We start from the raw sequence: 17606 nt of genomic DNA, 5'->3' as shown, positions 1-17606 counted from the left end.
GATCATGAATTTTCGAAGTAGGCTCTTCGAATAGTTCACCAACTAGGCCGTTTTATGAACTCAGAACACCTGGCAGCCTGCTTCAGTGACTTATTATCTACCGTGCTTTTCAAAGTATGGGGACACTCGGATTAAATACTGACCACCAAACGTTAACCATTCTGTGATGTAGATAAGTACGCGTTAGGATTATTTACATTACATTTCATTTACATTTTACATAGATACATGCTAGCGCTGCCACTGTGATGTTTTTTCAAAGTTATTAATTAAAAGTGTATTACAAGTTTAATACGAGTTAAAAATATTATGATACTCAAGTTGTATAATATCGCTCTTAGCAACGCCATCTATCGTTGCATTACGTATTTTTTATGAACCTTTGGAAAATATAATATCCAAAATCACAAGAATATTAAGTATTGGTAAAATATATTTCAATAAAAGTATTCTTTACTAGCAAAATTATTTCTTTCTATAAGAATGTACGATTAAGTTACAGGTTTTACTGTTAAAATTTAATGAAAATATGAACTAAACGCTTAATATTTTTAATCTGTGGTACATTCTGTGAATCAAGTGTCAATGTCAGTTGAGCAAAAAGTCAAAACTCCGAAGTTGCATCGTCCGGCGACTTGTTTGTTCTCAGATTCTCAGCATCTGCAGTGTAATAATAAACACAAGTGTGTGCGGAAATGTGAGCCAGCACGATGCCGATGTCTAGTCTGAACGTAGCGGAGTGGTCTCCGGAGCAGGTGGCAGACTGGCTGTCGGGTGAGTGGAGCGAGAGCGGCGAGTGTTGTTGTTGTCGGTGAGTCACGTCTCACGCCGTGTGTGCCTGTGTGCAGGGCTGGGGCCCACCGTGGCGCGCTACGTGCCGGCGCTGCGCGAGCGGGGACTCGACGGCGCCAAGCTGCTGGCGCTGCGCTGCGACGACCTCGAGTATCTCGGCATGCACATCATCGGACACCAGGAACTACTCCTAGAGGCCGTAGAACACCTAAGAAACTTTGTAAGTGTATGACTAACCACACCGAAACTCGTTAGTTACAAATCGTGATAGTGTGAGTCACAGCAGAGCACAAACATTTTACATCCCGCTTATCAACACAGTGTTATCTGTCAGTGTGTGTGCTACTGAACACATTTATGCTTGTGTAGAAACCTTTATTTTTAGTAGCCACTGGTAGGGTAATTAGTACATGATTAATATAGCAATATATTATGAGTAATGTGTGATAGTTCACTGAGATAGTATTAGTAACACGTTGGTGTGTATGTGTGTAGCAATATGAGGTGTCGCGCGAGTGCGTGCAGCAGCTGGCGCTGCGCGTGTCGGTGGTGGCGACGACGCTGGCCCGGGCACTGCGCCATCACTCCGACAAGAGGCTTGAGACACAGACACTTGCTGACGTAGCCCGCACTGTGCACGCTGTCAAACCACTTGTGTGCTGGCTCGACAGGTAACATGCACATTGTTTGTACATACTTGTTTGTTTACTTAGTAATCTGTTATGTAAAATGGTGTTACAACACAATTGTGTTATCAAACCAAACTGCTGGAGTATTGAGGAAATTTGATATACATTAGGCACAGGTATTATGTTACTTGCTTGATTTCCTCAAACAATTCACACTTTTATTGTTTATATTGTGGTTGTGTTCAGGGTCAATGTTATATTACTAAATAATGATGAGTTGTAATGTGTAAATGAGTCACAACAGTCATTAACCTTTGTAAGACTGACCCAGTATTGTAAACTATTGTCTTGTAGTTTCTCTTAATGATTCACTTGTATGTCTCATAGATCATATATTATATTCTTTGGTTTTGTACTATTAACATCTAAAGTCTCAATATTATTTCTTTTGAATAATATAATTATGAAGTTAAAATGGTTGCTCAGCATGAGTGTAATTATTCATGAATCATTTTATGGCATTTACTCCACATGAAACTAATTGTGGTGAAAGTGTGTTAGAAAATAGAAAGTATCTGTAACAACTAGAGCAAGAACATATTTATCACAAATCTGAGGTTCTTACTACCTTTTACATTCAATTCAGTAAAAATAAAATCTTTACTATCTTTTCTAATATTATTAATGGGACAGTTTTGTGTTTATATTTGTTACTCATAACCTTATTGGTCAGAAATCTAGTTTTGATTTACCATTTGTTGTTAACTTGATTTGACACATTTGCTTCAATCCATAAAATTGGGAATTGTAGGCAAAGTCATTGTATCTAATATATGGCAATGTGCAGATGGCCCCTATGTTCGAGTGGTGGTGCGGCGGCGACGCTTGCAGAACGTCGCGCGGCGCTACTGAAACTGTCACTGGAGGCAGCTACGTCAGCCATGCGTGACCGCTTCGCTGAACAACCTGCTAACGCCGTGGCGGCCGCTGCCGAAGCTACTGCTTCCACAGCTGACTATATCATACAGGTGGGAATAAACATAGAAAATAGAAAACTTCAGTATTACGTAATAGACTTTTAGTTTAGTGTAATACAATATAATATAATATTTAGGAAAATTTACAAAAAAGGTGCAATTTAGACATGTTACTCATTATTATTATGGTAAAGTTGTGATTTTGTTTATCCCAGGATGTGTCAGATCCAATGATCTTACAACCAGCGTCACTGGACACCGTGACCCTGCGCCAGGGAGGCAAGCCTCTAGGCTTCGATGTGGTGCCGTCGTTCTGTGGACATCATCAGCTCGCTGACATCAGGTTCGGTTCACCGGCTCACGCTTCAGGAGCTGTACATATTGGGGATGAAATCGTACAGGTGAGGAAGAGTATTCTATAGAAAGCGCTCAGTAGTCATTAAAAAATTGTGAAATTGTGTATCTAAAAGTTTTTTAGGTATCATGTTATTTCATGTTGAATGATTTTAGTAAGCGGTTAATTCGTCGGTAGCTTTGTCGGCTTAACTAGCCACTAGTCATACATAATATATTAACATGTACTTTGATAATATAGTGTTGAATACATGCATATACCTGAGCGGCGTGTGACTAACGCGTGTGTCCCCCCCCGTCAGGTGGGCGGGCAGTGTGTGATCGGCTGGAGCGGCGCGGCCGTGGTCCGTCTGTGCGCGGCGGCGGGCGCCGAGCTCGCGCTGCGCGTGCGGCGCCGGGCCGCGCGCGCGCCGCCCGTGCTGGCCACGCCGCAGCTGCACCGCATGCACCGCCTGCAGCGCTGCCGCCCGCCGCACTACGTCATCGACGACTTCAGGTCACACTAACTACATACAATTCTGATTTAACCCACCACTATCCCCCTGCTAAGCGATAATATCTTATGCGGCAGATAGGCCACGCGGCCCTCACCGTACACTCGTATTCATTCTTAAAGTGTTGTGTTCTAACTATATTATTATGTTATCAGATGTGAGCTGAGCCCCCTCCCAGCCCCGCCCGCAGTCACACAGAGTATAGCGGAGAGCGCGGAGGAGCGCGCGCGGGACGAGTCTCCGCCCGCGTCGTCCGACGAGAGCGAGCCGCTGTCGCCGCCCGCCTCGCCCACACAGCTGCACCTCGACCACACCAGGTATGTGTATGTGTATGTGTATGTGTATGTACCGACACTGCTAGTACACACAGAGTATAGCGGAGAGCGCGGAGGAGCGCGCGCGGGACGAGTCTCCGCCCGCGTCGTCCGACGAGAGCGAGCCGCTGTCGCCGCCCGCCTCGCCCACACAGCTGCACCTCGACCACACCAGGTATGTGTATGTGTATGTGTATGTGTATGTACCGACACTGCTAGTACACACAGAGTATAGCGGAGAGCGCGGAGGAGCGCGCGCGGGACGAGTCTCCGCCCGCGTCGTCCGACGAGAGCGAGCCGCTGTCGCCGCCCGCCTCGCCCACACAGCTGCACCTCGACCACACCAGGTATGTGTATGTGTATGTGTATGTGTATGTACCGACACTGCTAGTACACACAGAGTATAGCGGAGAGCGCGGAGGAGCGCGCGCGGGACGAGTCTCCGCCCGCGTCGTCCGACGAGAGCGAGCCGCTGTCGCCGCCCGCCTCGCCCACACAGCTGCACCTCGACCACACCAGGTATGTGTATGTGTATGTGTATGTGTATGTGTATGTACCGACACTGCTAGTACACACAGAGTATAGCGGAGAGCGCGGAGGAGCGCGCGCGGGACGAGTCTCCGCCCGCGTCGTCCGACGAGAGCGAGCCGCTGTCGCCGCCCGCCTCGCCCACACAGCTGCACCTCGACCACACCAGGTATGTGTATGTGTATGTGTATGTGTATGTACCGACACTGCTAGTACACACAGAGTATAGCGGAGAGCGCGGAGGAGCGCGCGCGGGACGAGTCTCCGCCCGCGTCGTCCGACGAGAGCGAGCCGCTGTCGCCGCCCGCCTCGCCCACACAGCTGCACCTCGACCACACCAGGTATGTGTATGTGTATGTGTATGTGTATGTGTATGTACCGACACTGCTAGTACACACAGAGTATAGCGGAGAGCGCGGAGGAGCGCGCGCGGGACGAGTCTCCGCCCGCGTCGTCCGACGAGAGCGAGCCGCTGTCGCCGCCCGCCTCGCCCACACAGCTGCACCTCGACCACACCAGGTATGTGTATGTGTATGTGTATGTGTATGTACCGACACTGCTAGTACACACAGAGTATAGCGGAGAGCGCGGAGGAGCGCGCGCGGGACGAGTCTCCGCCCGCGTCGTCCGACGAGAGCGAGCCGCTGTCGCCGCCCGCCTCGCCCACACAGCTGCACCTCGACCACACCAGGTATGTGTATGTGTATGTGTATGTGTATGTGTGTGTACCGACACTGCTAGTACACACAGAGTATAGCGGAGAGCGCGGAGGAGCGCGCGCGGGACGAGTCTCCGCCCGCGTCGTCCGACGAGAGCGAGCCGCTGTCGCCGCCCGCCTCGCCCACACAGCTGCACCTCGACCACACCAGGTATGTGTATGTGTATGTGTATGTGTATGTACCGACACTGCTAGTACACACAGAGTATAGCGGAGAGCGCGGAGGAGCGCGCGCGGGACGAGTCTCCGCCCGCGTCGTCCGACGAGAGCGAGCCGCTGTCGCCGCCCGCCTCGCCCACACAGCTGCACCTCGACCACACCAGGTATGTGTATGTGTATGTGTATGTGTATGTGTATGTACCGACACTGCTAGTACACACAGAGTATAGCGGAGAGCGCGGAGGAGCGCGCGCGGGACGAGTCTCCGCCCGCGTCGTCCGACGGTATGTACAACACTACTAGTACACCCAGAAAACATAGTTAACATCTCTAAATACTCGTACACTGTCAATCCACAACAACAAAGTTTGACATTAATGAAAGAAGTGTCTCGGATACGTGCACGTTTCTATCACTTCAAAATCAAGCACGGAAATCGATTTAGATCGTCAAGGCCACAGCCTTAGTGCGATCGCTTTATTTTTCTAATGTTACAGCTCACATAGATTTGACCAAAAAAATGTTTAAATTCTGATATTTTTAACTAACTCATTAACACCATTGTTTTCAGGATGTATCCGCCCAAGCCTCGCGCGTCCGTGCAGCGACGTCACACGATCAGCGGAGATAGTCCGCTGTACAAGCGACCCAGTCACACCATCGAGCAGGTAAAACCCGTAGAACTGCTTGCCACCGAAATTTACACTAACGACTGGAGAATATAATGATTGTTTTGATAATGCTTGTCTGTTATAGTTCTGGCAAGAGCTGAAGCAACAACGATGGGGCCACGAAGGTGGCAGCGCCAGCATGACGCCCACACCTGACGATATCGCGCTCTACGCCAGGGATAAGGTAACACTAGACAATATACTATTACTCAGACGCACGTAGGTGTGCCTACAAACAGTAGTATTATTATTTAAATGTACTTGTGTATTTCCAGGCAGTATCATGCAGCACAGGTCTGGAGCTATCTCCGCGGCCGCGCACGTGCCTGGGCGTGGTGCTGGACAGACCGCGGCGCCCCTCCCGGACTGATGAGGATCCCGTCCCCCCCACAAGCGACCGCGCCCGGGGGAAACTGGACAAGGCACACTCTACACCCGCCTACGACTTCGACACAAGCATAGATGAACCGGGGCCTCTAGCAGCACAGACCATACCGGAGTCTCCCACCACACCCACTGATGCTCCCGACAAGTCCTTAGAGCTGAAGAAGTCCAACTCTCAGAGAGATCGTGAGCGCGTGCTCGAGACTATAAACATGGCGATGTTGGAACATCGGCGACGTTCGACCGTGTCGCCGCAACAGACGCCCGAACCTAGTGACATGCCGGCGCCCAGGTATTATAGTGGTTTCTTTGTTTTTAATAGAGTTAATTTCTAGTAAAGAGTCTTTTGCAATTTTAATTAACTATAAACTTCTGAACGTAGTAACGTTAACTTGCAATATTTCAATCTCGCGCCTCAGTCATAGTCGTTTTTAAAAGAATTCATTATTGTCGTAGGTTCCCTCGCAGCAGCTCGTCCCGCGCCCCGGAGCCTCCCCCCCGGCCCGCGGTCAGCGCTCGCCCCTCGCACATGTCGGGCGCGGGGGGCGGCACGTTCCCGGTGCTGCGCGCGGTGCCGCGCGTGGAGTCGCCGCCCGCGCCCGCCTCGCCGCTCAAGCCCGTGCGACCCATCGACGTCACACACGTGCGTACTACACAGTGCTTTCAGATATTTATTACGTAAACCCCTTTCTTCTGTCTGTTATTACCTGTCTTCTGCATTTTTTACTTTGTCAACTATTATCGTCTCGCTACTGTCGCCACACTTAGATAAAGCAAATCATTGTGTCTGTTCTATATCCCATGACATTGCTAAAAATAAGCAAATTAGCTATCCATATTGCTATGTTATATACCCTAGATCGCTATTCCGCCCCTGTTATTAGACCCTCACCGGATCTTTCAGATATCGGTTCCCCTCCGTCACATCACGAAGCACGACATCCGCGTGATCCCGTCGGAGCGGCGCGAGCTGCCCGCCATCAACAGCGAGCAGGAGGCCAGCACGCCCACGTCCTCCCTGCGCCGGCGCTCGCCCCCCGCGCCCCCCGCCGCCCCCCCCGCCCCCGACATAGTGCTAGGAGCGCACGTGCAGAATGACTCTGCGCCTACGCGTGGACTCGCCCTGTCGCCCACTAGTGCCGTGAGGGGAATTTTCCCCACTTCCAAGTCGAGGAGTTTGAAGAAGAAGAGCTCAATATTAGCGAGTGAGTGTCACGTAGCGCTATGTAACTAATATTAACTGATCAAGTGTGTCTTTATTCATATTTAATCTTTAGAATTTGCACGTATACGATACGTCACTTGCACGTATCTTTTGTTGGATCTTGAAAGCCGGACTCTACACCGTACGATTCATCGTTTATTAGTCAACTTAGTTATATTTCTGTTTGTCACATGATTATGGATTTCAAGCTCTACTCACGTTTAAGGAAATCAGGCATGGTAGCAGTTCGTCGTATATATTGTTTAAATAGTTTTAGTGATCGGACATCGCAAGCGGAAATCTAACAAACCTTTAAAACGTAAAAGCTACGAAACTAGGAGTCCGATTGCGTGTTCGGGTGACTCATTAAAAGTGCGGAAATGAAGAGCTACTTATCTATGATTGACGACGGATTTCGGGATTGTCAATTCGAGACGGATCTTTCGGGGTGATCCGGCTATCGATCGCGGTGGTCGGTGTGTAAATATTGGATTTATGATATTTGGGATACCTTTATTAGTTATCGCATGTAATTTGTTTTAGGAAGTAGTGGTTTGTGTATTGATTGATTGATTGCGTGTCGGCAGAGCGTCGCCAGGTGCCGGCGCGGGCGCTAGCGGCGCGCGGCGCGCTGGGCGCCGTGTGGCAGCGCGTGCGCGCGCGCGGGGCGCAGCTGCCGCGCTGGGCGCGCCGACACCTGCTGCTCACGCACAACCTGCTGTACGCGTACAGGACACCTGACGTGAGTAGCACCCGCCCCGCCCGTGACGTCACGCGCCCGTGTCTCACCCGTCCCTCTTGCAGTGCGCCAAGGCCGACTGCATGATCTACCTGGAGGGCTGCACGGTGAGCGCGGCGGGCGAGGTGAAGTCGCGCGCGCACGCCTTCAAGGTGTACCACACGGGCACGGCCTTCTACTTCGCCTGCGACTCGCGCGACGCCATGCTGGCCTGGATCCAGCTCATTCACCGCGCCACGCTGCTGCCGTCGCTCGCGGCCAACGTGAGTACCGATTACGACATCTGATGACAGACGATCGCATATTGTATCGCACACAACGTGCACGTCAAACACGTGTTATACGCATCGATCATTCAATCGTCTCGTTTTCTTTCTACTCTGATTTCGTCGCATACTTCAGTCAAGCCCACCATTATTCGCGATTAATCGCGTATGCTACTGTTAGTAACAACGCCACTGTTACGAATACGTACGCTCCACAAACGACGTACATCAGCAACCAGCGACGTCAGCGCAAAAGCACGTTTAGCCTTATAGAAACATTATTACATTGCAACATCCATAATACAATACAACTATTTAGCGATTAAATTCTTGCATTACATACTTATATACAAATAATATGCATAAACATAACCACAGCATTTAATATAAAATAAATCCAGCCACTTTTTATAAACACGAGTTGCGTTATTGAAATTAAAATATAAAATACATTTGAACCCATAAAAAACTAACATATTGGCTTGGCAAATATGTTTGTCTTTATCCACAGATGGACGTATCAAAACAATTCTCTGAAACGGACTATTCGGAAACGGAATCAGACACAGAGAGTCCGTCCAAGGAGCGGGAACGTTCCCGGGAGCGGGACAAGGACAAGTCCAAGTTCGGCTCGCTGAAGAAGCTGACGGTGCGCATGCAGCGCAGCGAGTCGCACGAGAACGTGCCGCACTCCTCCACCAGCCTCGACCGCAAGTACCTGCGCTTCTTCTCACGGAACAAGACCAAAGATGAGGACAAACCTAGTAAGAGCAGTAAGGTGAGAAAATTAAGATTTATTTGGTTTTTTAGTATTTTTTTTACATAATATTAAAAAAATACTTTACATTATTTAGCAGTCATATTGAAGTAATCCTCCAATTGTACGGCCGCTCTATCGCGACTTTAGGTGCGACAAAGATTGCGCAGGCGACCACAGAGTTAATCGCAAAACGTATTATCTCATACACACGCGGCCTCTGGTACGTAACCGTTGTGTCACGTACGATCGTCCGTCGTCATCGACAACTCGCCGCTCGCACTACGTTCATACCCCTCACGGAAATATTTACGAAGGCTAATATGGATTTCGTGATACCAAATTTTAGTTGAAAGAGTTTTCCAATGTTTCGGTTTTACACCATTTTTTTTAAAGCACGAAGAAATTGGCGAATCAATTGTACATTTGGTGTCGCAGAGCAAGCAGCCGGCGGCGGCGCCGGAGCCGTACCCGGGCGGGCGGCGGGGGGCCGCCCCCAGCCCGCCGGCCGCGCCGCGCCGCCTGCCGCCGCCGCTGCACTACATCCACGCGTCCAACCCCAACCTGCTGGACTTCGACAAGAGCGACTTCGTCACCAAGCCCATGCTGCACGTGCCCAAGCCCAAGCCCAAGGTGAGGGGAACTGACAATTTACCCTCTTCGAATTCATAGAAGTGTCCACCCGAGTAGAGTCGTATTTTATCATGTTCCGAGTTAGTCTCTGCAGTAACATAGTGTGCGATGTGTTTTTTTGGCTGTAACCATATTCGCAATAACATCTAAAGTTGGCTATTAACGTTTGGCCTAGACAAAAAAACTCACGAATGCATAAGGTTCAGAAAAAGGAATTTATTTGTTCTTTCGAATCATCAGACCCTCCAGTGTGTCTAAATGATTGTCTCGTGTGCTTGTAGCCGGAGAACTTGATGGGTTTCGTGACGTTGGAGCAGTTCATGCTGAAGAAGCAGGCGGAGGAGCGGCGACAGAACCGCGACGTGCAGTCCGCGCGACCGCACCCCACGCACGATAGCACCAGGCTTGAGAATATCGGTCAGTATTACATACTATACGTATTATATCAACCTAGCTTTTCTTCTAACTATGTTGCAGCCGGATACCAGTATTTTACACGGAGCGACTGCTTATTGGACCTCTACAGCCCAGTTACATGGCTTAAAACGATAAGACTGGTCGTCAGACCTTCAAGCTTCTGATTACTGTTAACGACTGTCAAAGATCTTTGGAAATGACAGCCTGAAACCATCATTTAACGAGCCTTCCAAAACACGGCGGAGTTCGGAATGTTTACGTGACTTTAAATGAAGAAAAAAGACTAATGGAATATTTGTTTATGTTTCAGTTCCAGATGTGATATACGGCGAGGTGGGTCCCAATGACGGCGGGTCGAGTACGTCATCACGACGGACGGAGGACACCGGGGGAGGGAAACCTATCTCAGTGCGGGGAAAAGATGGGTAAGCAGTTTCTTGCCCGCAACTGAAAACACACACCGGTCACTCGCCCGTCACGCACTTGTCACTTGCACAGAACACACATGTCACATACGTTTACTTAGCCAACTATTATTATAACTATATAAAATATAGATAATGTTTATGTGCCTCACTTTCAGTTATGAAAAGATAGTGTACCGTGATGAAGTAAGCAGCTCTCGCCCCTCCGCCACACATGACTCACGGTGGCGGGACTCACTACGGAGGAATGATAAGGTAATCTTTAATACGACAACCCTAGAGAATATATTACAAATTATAGGTACTGTAATAACATTCTTATGTGTATTCCGCCTTTTGAACAAATAAATTATTTTTGTCTTAAAATTGTTTAACAATAAAATTGTGTTACAAAATCTTTCTTTCAGTACTTTTTTTTATGTCTAGAGTAAATATACTAACCTATATATTCTGAGTTGTTAACTGAGCCGAAATGTTAAAAGTGTAATAAAACTATTCTTGTTATTAGGTGCACACAACGAGCGCGAACACAGGTGAAAGTGGAACATTACACACACCACAGTCACACGCGCCGCAACTACAACTATCATTAGACAGGTATGTGTTTACACTGGACTTTATAATCATCATGATTAAACCTATAGAGTAGTACAGATTGTTTAAAAATACGTTTTATTTACGTTTCGTCTATTTTGTCTAATTTTGTATCTCCTTTTATGTAATGTATATCATGTCTGTGTATAATGTCATCAAAAACCGATAACAAAAAGTATTTTTCGCGTAGTTTTAGACAATATTATTTTTATTTTTACACATGCTATCTATAAAAAGTTCATCACATAGCTTATGTCATTAATATTACACCACTTGTACGAACACGTACACGCAGTGGACGTGCATTCTTTATACACACTGCCTATCCAACTGTATTAAAATAGCCTAAAAATGAGTCGTATTGTTCTCAGTTGGAGCGGCTCCAGCACATCGAGCCCGGCGGGTCGCGGCGCGCGGGCCCCGTGGGGCGGGCGCCAGTACCCGCACCTGCAGTGCCCGCCCACCTTCCAGCCAGAGACCTACAGCCTGGCGCGCCTGCCGCCGCGCCGCCCCGACCCCGACACCTAAACACGACACTAGCAAACAAGCTTATTAAACAAAAGGTAATGTTTGAGCAACCGACTGTTGTCGCCCATATATTATTTCTCGGGGGTTATTAACTTGTTAGTATTCTTGCAGCTCAGGTACTCAATAATTTTGATTGTAAAGCTATGTATAAACTGGTAACTCGATTTACAATGGAATTTGAGGATTGATCCATTTCATAATCTTTACACGACAAAATGTGTTGCAATAAAAAAATTATAATTCATGTGATCCATGGATGACTTGTCGGTGTGTATGACATTTTCGTATTGACCTAAATATAAGTAAATGGTGGTCAAGTTCTCGAGTTTAATACATCTACGTAATGAGTCACACCAATGATTTTTGTTATGAGCATATTTAAGAACTAGGTACTTCAAGGACAAAAAATCTGTTTTTATTTTTTTCGTATCTTCAAAAATGACCGAGATATTAAGCGTCAAAGTATGGCCTTCGCGCCAAACTCCGGCGAAGCGGCCGCACGGACGTGTGACGTCATCTCACGACACTGCTATTTCGTCAGTACTTGCCGATACCTACATAGGCTCGTTGCGCTCTCGCGGTTTCGCTTTTAATAATTGGTTTTGCTTGTAGTGGACAAACAAAATGGTTAGAAAATATTGTATTGTTCCTATGTGTACTAACTCCAGTGAAAAAACACCCCAAAAATTGTTTTTTTCTGTACCATGTAAACTGTTTTATATTTTTGCAAAAGACACCTAATCTAAAACTTAAAGCCCGGTTCAGATACTGTCAAGCGCAAATTTTAAATAGAAATTTATTGCCTTTTGAACACTTCCTCAAGATCAAGATGCCATATCATGCACCTACCTACCTAGCAATGAACTTCTACTAAACAGTTGATACTATTTAATGAGCAGTTCAATGACCTCACAGGCGGCGGCGAGCCGAGCGCGGCGGTTGAGTTGGCGTTGGTTTTTTGTTTTGAAAAAAGAACCCATGTTTATTAAATCTAATAATATCAAAATTAAAATGTTAGTTTAATTAAAAGTTCTCATTACCCACCCAATCATATAAGACTACCTACAGAGTAGATTCATGCGTTCATGTGATAGCCATCAACCTGACTAAAGTCAGAGGCAGGGGTGACAATTTTTTTTTTATAATATTATTTAGAACTATGTTTTCCAAATTTACACTTGGTAGGTACGTAAAACTCATTATTTGTAATGCCAGTTGTAACAAACTTTCAATTTTATTGTTAACTACACACAAAAATATTATTAGTAGTATAGGAGTTCAACTTTCTTTACCTGGGTCTAGTCGATGATTGTGTGCGTGGCGATCGAGATCGAGGATATCTTAGTGGAGGCTTATTTTACAAAAAACACGATGATTAAATTTATAACACATACACATACACAGACTCTTTAAATATTAAATGCAAATCACTTTTCAAATCAAAACTCCGCATCACCCGCAGTCGAACTAGCGTGTCAGCCGCGACGTGACGTCAGCGCATAGCGCGCGAAGCAACGCAAATTTAAAAAAGCAGTGAAACTTTATAACGCTGTAACTTCGGTAATTTTGACCCGATTTTGATAAAACAAAAACTATTATTATCAGCATAAGTACACAAATTAAATGCAGTATGTTTAATAGTCATATTTTGATGTGCTGGTGTGACTCATTGGTGTCCAAATATTGTATGTTTGAAATATATCTCCGCGAACGAAGGAGTCGTCCCAATAATCTGCCAAAATACATGCTCAAAATTGTTATTGGTAGATGAAATCTGATGTAAAAATCTATTACGAAGCGTGTTTTATTAATATTTATAGAAACGAATCATATTTTAAATTAATCTAGAGCAATTCTACGATCAGTTGTTATATCAATGTGTTAACTGAGCTCAATTATTTTATATTGTAATGTAAATATCGGCGCCGGGCACCGCCACCACACATATCTACGTACTTGTAAGTGATGTGTACAGCGACATCTGTCGTGACAGATAATAACTACGTGTATAGCGGATAGACTGAACTAATCACGCAGAATTTTATTATCCTAGCTCAAATTGTTATGATATTTTGGGTCTAGGATTTTCTAGACTCTTCTATTTTGCGTCTAGAATTTTTTAGACCGTCATATTTTAGGCTTCCAACTTTCTAGGTGTTAATTAAGGCCTAAGGTTTTCTAGGCTTGTGTTGTTTTATTATGGCTAGTGATAAGTCATGAAATGTTAGTAATGTATAAATGCTACTTATGAGAACTACTTTTTATTGAAGCGATTTACCCAGTGCTTGTATTGAAGTTTGACGATGTGTGAAACTATCCGTTGTCTCTTTTTATCATGTTTATAATGTATTGAAAAAAAAGAGACGTATCTTGATTATTCACCACACCTTTTTAAAAACATTACGATTTTTATTGAATATTTTAATTAATTTTAAACTCCACCTTATATTTGTCACTTAATTATTTTAAATATGTAAAATGTGTATATAAGCGTATGTAAGTGCGAGTCGTGAAATGTTAGCGTCCTGTATATTTATAATATTAATCATTTTACTTAACTATGCGATCACGATTTAATTTCGAATACGTATCGAGTAGTCATCGTCGACATTCTTATGTACCACGTCTCTATCGTGTGTAGTTTCTAATATCGACTAAATGTGAAATACTCGATACGAATTCGATAGTATTGAAAGTTCGTGGTCACCTTCTATCCGGCGCTCACCGCTCAGTGATTTTACTTAGTCGTCAGAGCGCTTGTGTATGAGATTATTGTATTTTATATATACGGCAACTTGATATGTATTATATTATATAGGTATACAATATTATTTTGTAAGGATAATTTGCGGGGAAAGTCTTGGGACAAAGGTATTGGCTGGTTACTCTTCAAGTATAGTGCGTTCGTGTAATAAGCGCTAAAATAATGTCAATGAATTGTAAGTGTATAAATTCAGCAACCTAGTCTTTTTGAAATAAAACAGCCCATACAATTTTATATTTCTCAAAGGTAATATAAAGGTAATTGTACGTAAATATTTTCTTTGTGTGTCCGTCACGCCATTTTAATACCTTTGTCCCGAGTTTCGTGAGGAAAGAAGGTATACAAAGTTTGAGAAGGCTGACGTTTGGTGCGCTACTAGCTAGTGTCGCGCCAACACTACGTATTTCGGTGTGTGATACACAGATGGCTCTGTTATACATGTGAACTAGAATATATATTATGAACATTCATTTTGTATGAAAGGTGTACAGTCAGCACCAAATGTTGCAAAAAAATACATCAAGATATAAAACATATTTTTCAACAACAAGAAAGTGTTATTTGAAACAGTTCTTACTATCGTTTGCTGAAAGAAAGTTTGAAAATTAGTTTTTGAGTGACATTTGGTGCTAACTGTACTTTGAAAATAAGGCTTGTTTTACCACTGACATAAATGTTCTGGATAGCTTATTCAATTAATGAAGTGTTATTATATTTTATCTTGTTAACCTAACTAGCACCTTTCTGAAAGTGGTAAAACAAGCTTCTATTGTGCTTTAATCATAAGTCGTAACCGAATATAAAATGAAATTATTTTAACATGGCTTCCAAGATATATTGAGTTTATAAATCTTATTTATGTGACGTGGACAAGGCTGTCTGTTTGTTAATACAAGCATTAGTTTATACTCAGTCGGTAGTTTGGTACAAGGTATCTTTGTTAAGTGAAGTATCGACTGAGCTATGAACTCTTGTACGAAAGCAACCTGTCCTATATATGATTATTATATTTTAATTTGTAAATCTGCCGCTTCACTGTTAGTGTGTTATATGCAATGTCCTACATATTAGGGCAGATTTTCTTTTAAACAGCGTTTTGATAAATGTTCACTTTAATATGCAGCTAAATAGCCACCTTTATTTGTCTTACAGGGGAGTTGATCTACAAAGATTTTTCTTCAAGTCTGTAATTTCCATTTGGGTAACAATTCCTATAAAATGTTCTGCCAAACTGTCATGTGTAGACAAGTGCATGTGACACACTAACCGGAGATGTGGATGTGGTATTATATCATTTAAGTATACTATTAAAAAACCTCACTCATAACCACCTAATAACATTATACAGTACATCTTGCTCACTCTTTCCATCTCCTATAATAAGAAAGAGACAAGTAGTGTAAACTTTTGTAATATTTATTTGGTGGTAATAAGAAAGGTCGTTAGATAAATAAATTGCTGTCCTATTCTGAAGTTACGCTTGTAAACCGTCGACTGTTTTGATAATTTTTATTTAAGATAAGATAATTAATTTGATCCTAGGTATGATAAATTATTGTTTTACAATATATTGTGACGTCACAGGCGCGCGTGTGCGTGCACGTGCACGTACAGCGTATACGTGCGTGTTATGAAACATTAATAAATATATTTTATATAAACGTGGCTATTCATTGCTACCTAATTAGTTTTTGCATAACTGAACTATATTACAAAGTGGTGCAATAAAGTAACTTGACTATTAATAATTTAATCTAATGTTTTGCGTGTATATTACATAGATCAAACCCTGCTTATAAACGAAAATCGTACAAGTAAATGAGTTCGGAAATTTAAATTGTTTTTAAACGACATATAGTAGGTATTAGCGCGCTTACCAATTATATTATTTAACTCGACTTATTCGATGCTTATTGCCAAATAGCTGTTGTTTTCGAAGCTCATAGCTGTCGCGGTTTGCTTTCGTCTTTATGAATTTATTTCTTGCATACTAAAGGTAGCATTCGGTTCTTAGCGACCGCGACGCGCGACCGCCACCCGCGACCATGGTCGCCTGTCGCGAGGCGACCCTAGCTTTCGGATATCAGCGACGGCGACATCGTCACTCTTCCCGCAGTTGATCGGGTGACGGTTGTGTTCTAGTGCAGTACGATATGTCGGACAATTATTCCGCAGCTAGGAAAAAAGTTATACAGCAGCTATTGGAGGATGAAGAAGATGATGATATTCTTATTATGCTATTATCTATGGCTCCAGAAAAAAGAATGAGGATTGATTCAATCTTCACATCACGAGAAGAAGAGGGTTGCTTTCAAATACTCATAAAACAACATTTGAATTATAAAGAAGAAAAGTTCAGAAAATATTGTAGGTTAAATCATAAGCAGTTTTTAATAACTAATTCTATTAACTTCTCGTCCTCGTTCGGTGAAAATGCCGCCATTTTGATGTGCTTCTCGCCTGCGTCGCGTGACGGCACTGCCTCCGATGCGACCGAGTCGCTGTCGCCACGCTGCTCTCTAGCCACGCCCACCGGTCGCGCGTCGCGGTCGCTAGATTTGTTTAGTACTCCATATAAATCCATACTAAGCAGTGGGTCGCGCGACCCGGTCGCGGTCGCGTGTCGCGGTCGCGCGTCGCGGTCGCTAAGAACCGAATGCTACCTTAATACGTAAATAAACTACTCGTAGAATTCGCTCGTAACACGAAGCCAAGCGGTTGCAACAGCACAGTAACTCAACGCGTAATGTCCCCGGCCGCAGGTTGGTAATGTGCACAATCGCGCGGCGCTCGTTGTTCACGCACACACTATTGCACGGATTTATCGTGTTTGCGATGCTCAATGTGCTTACATCATCTAATAGAACTGTTATATGAGACAGCTCAGTGGAAATTGCAGCGAATGGAATGAATCGAATTTACTTAGTTTGGATTTTTTTACCCCTAAATTGAATTAGGAGTGGGCTGGCCATGTTTCGCGTATGCATCCAGAGAGGTGGGTGAGGCTATTAGTAACTGATTTGACACCACACGATGGACATCGTTGTCGTGGCCGACCAAGTCGTAGGTGGAATGGCGATTTGACGGCATTGCGGGTCCATCGTGGCAGAATACGGCACAGGACAGACAGGTTTGGAAGAGAAACGGAAAGGCCTTTGCCCAGCAGTGGGACACAAAGGAGGGCTAGAAAAAGGTAGTGTAAATTGGTAAATATGCATGGTATAGGTAGGTATTTATGTCAATAAGTTTGCCCCATATT

General features: G+C 44.6%; 1 protein-coding gene across 1 annotated transcript; it reads left to right on the top strand.

Annotated features, from left to right (window-relative positions):
• Window positions 1–586: 586 nt before the first annotated feature.
• cnk (connector enhancer of ksr) lies at window positions 587–13056 on the top strand. The gene is given in 22 exon segments (XM_076114861.1): window positions 587–774; window positions 849–1012; window positions 1288–1463; window positions 2269–2449; window positions 2614–2799; window positions 3055–3248; window positions 3402–3614; window positions 3616–3735; window positions 5537–5633; window positions 5722–5820; window positions 5912–6312; window positions 6477–6663; window positions 6925–7225; window positions 7812–7966; window positions 8029–8226; window positions 8741–9007; window positions 9425–9619; window positions 9901–10036; window positions 10347–10461; window positions 10620–10716; window positions 10970–11058; window positions 11427–13056. Coding segments are annotated over 22 exon segments (3792 nt in total). The 5' UTR covers window positions 587–710; the 3' UTR covers window positions 11584–13056.
• The last annotated feature ends 4550 nt before the right edge of the window (window positions 13057–17606 follow it).

The sequence above is a fragment of the Anticarsia gemmatalis genome, chromosome 5, assembly GCF_050436995.1.
Source record: "Anticarsia gemmatalis isolate Benzon Research Colony breed Stoneville strain chromosome 5, ilAntGemm2 primary, whole genome shotgun sequence".
Lineage (NCBI taxonomy): Eukaryota > Metazoa > Arthropoda > Insecta > Lepidoptera > Erebidae > Anticarsia > Anticarsia gemmatalis.
Note: the sequence above shows the minus strand (reverse complement) of the source record. Positions and strands in the feature narration are given on the sequence as shown.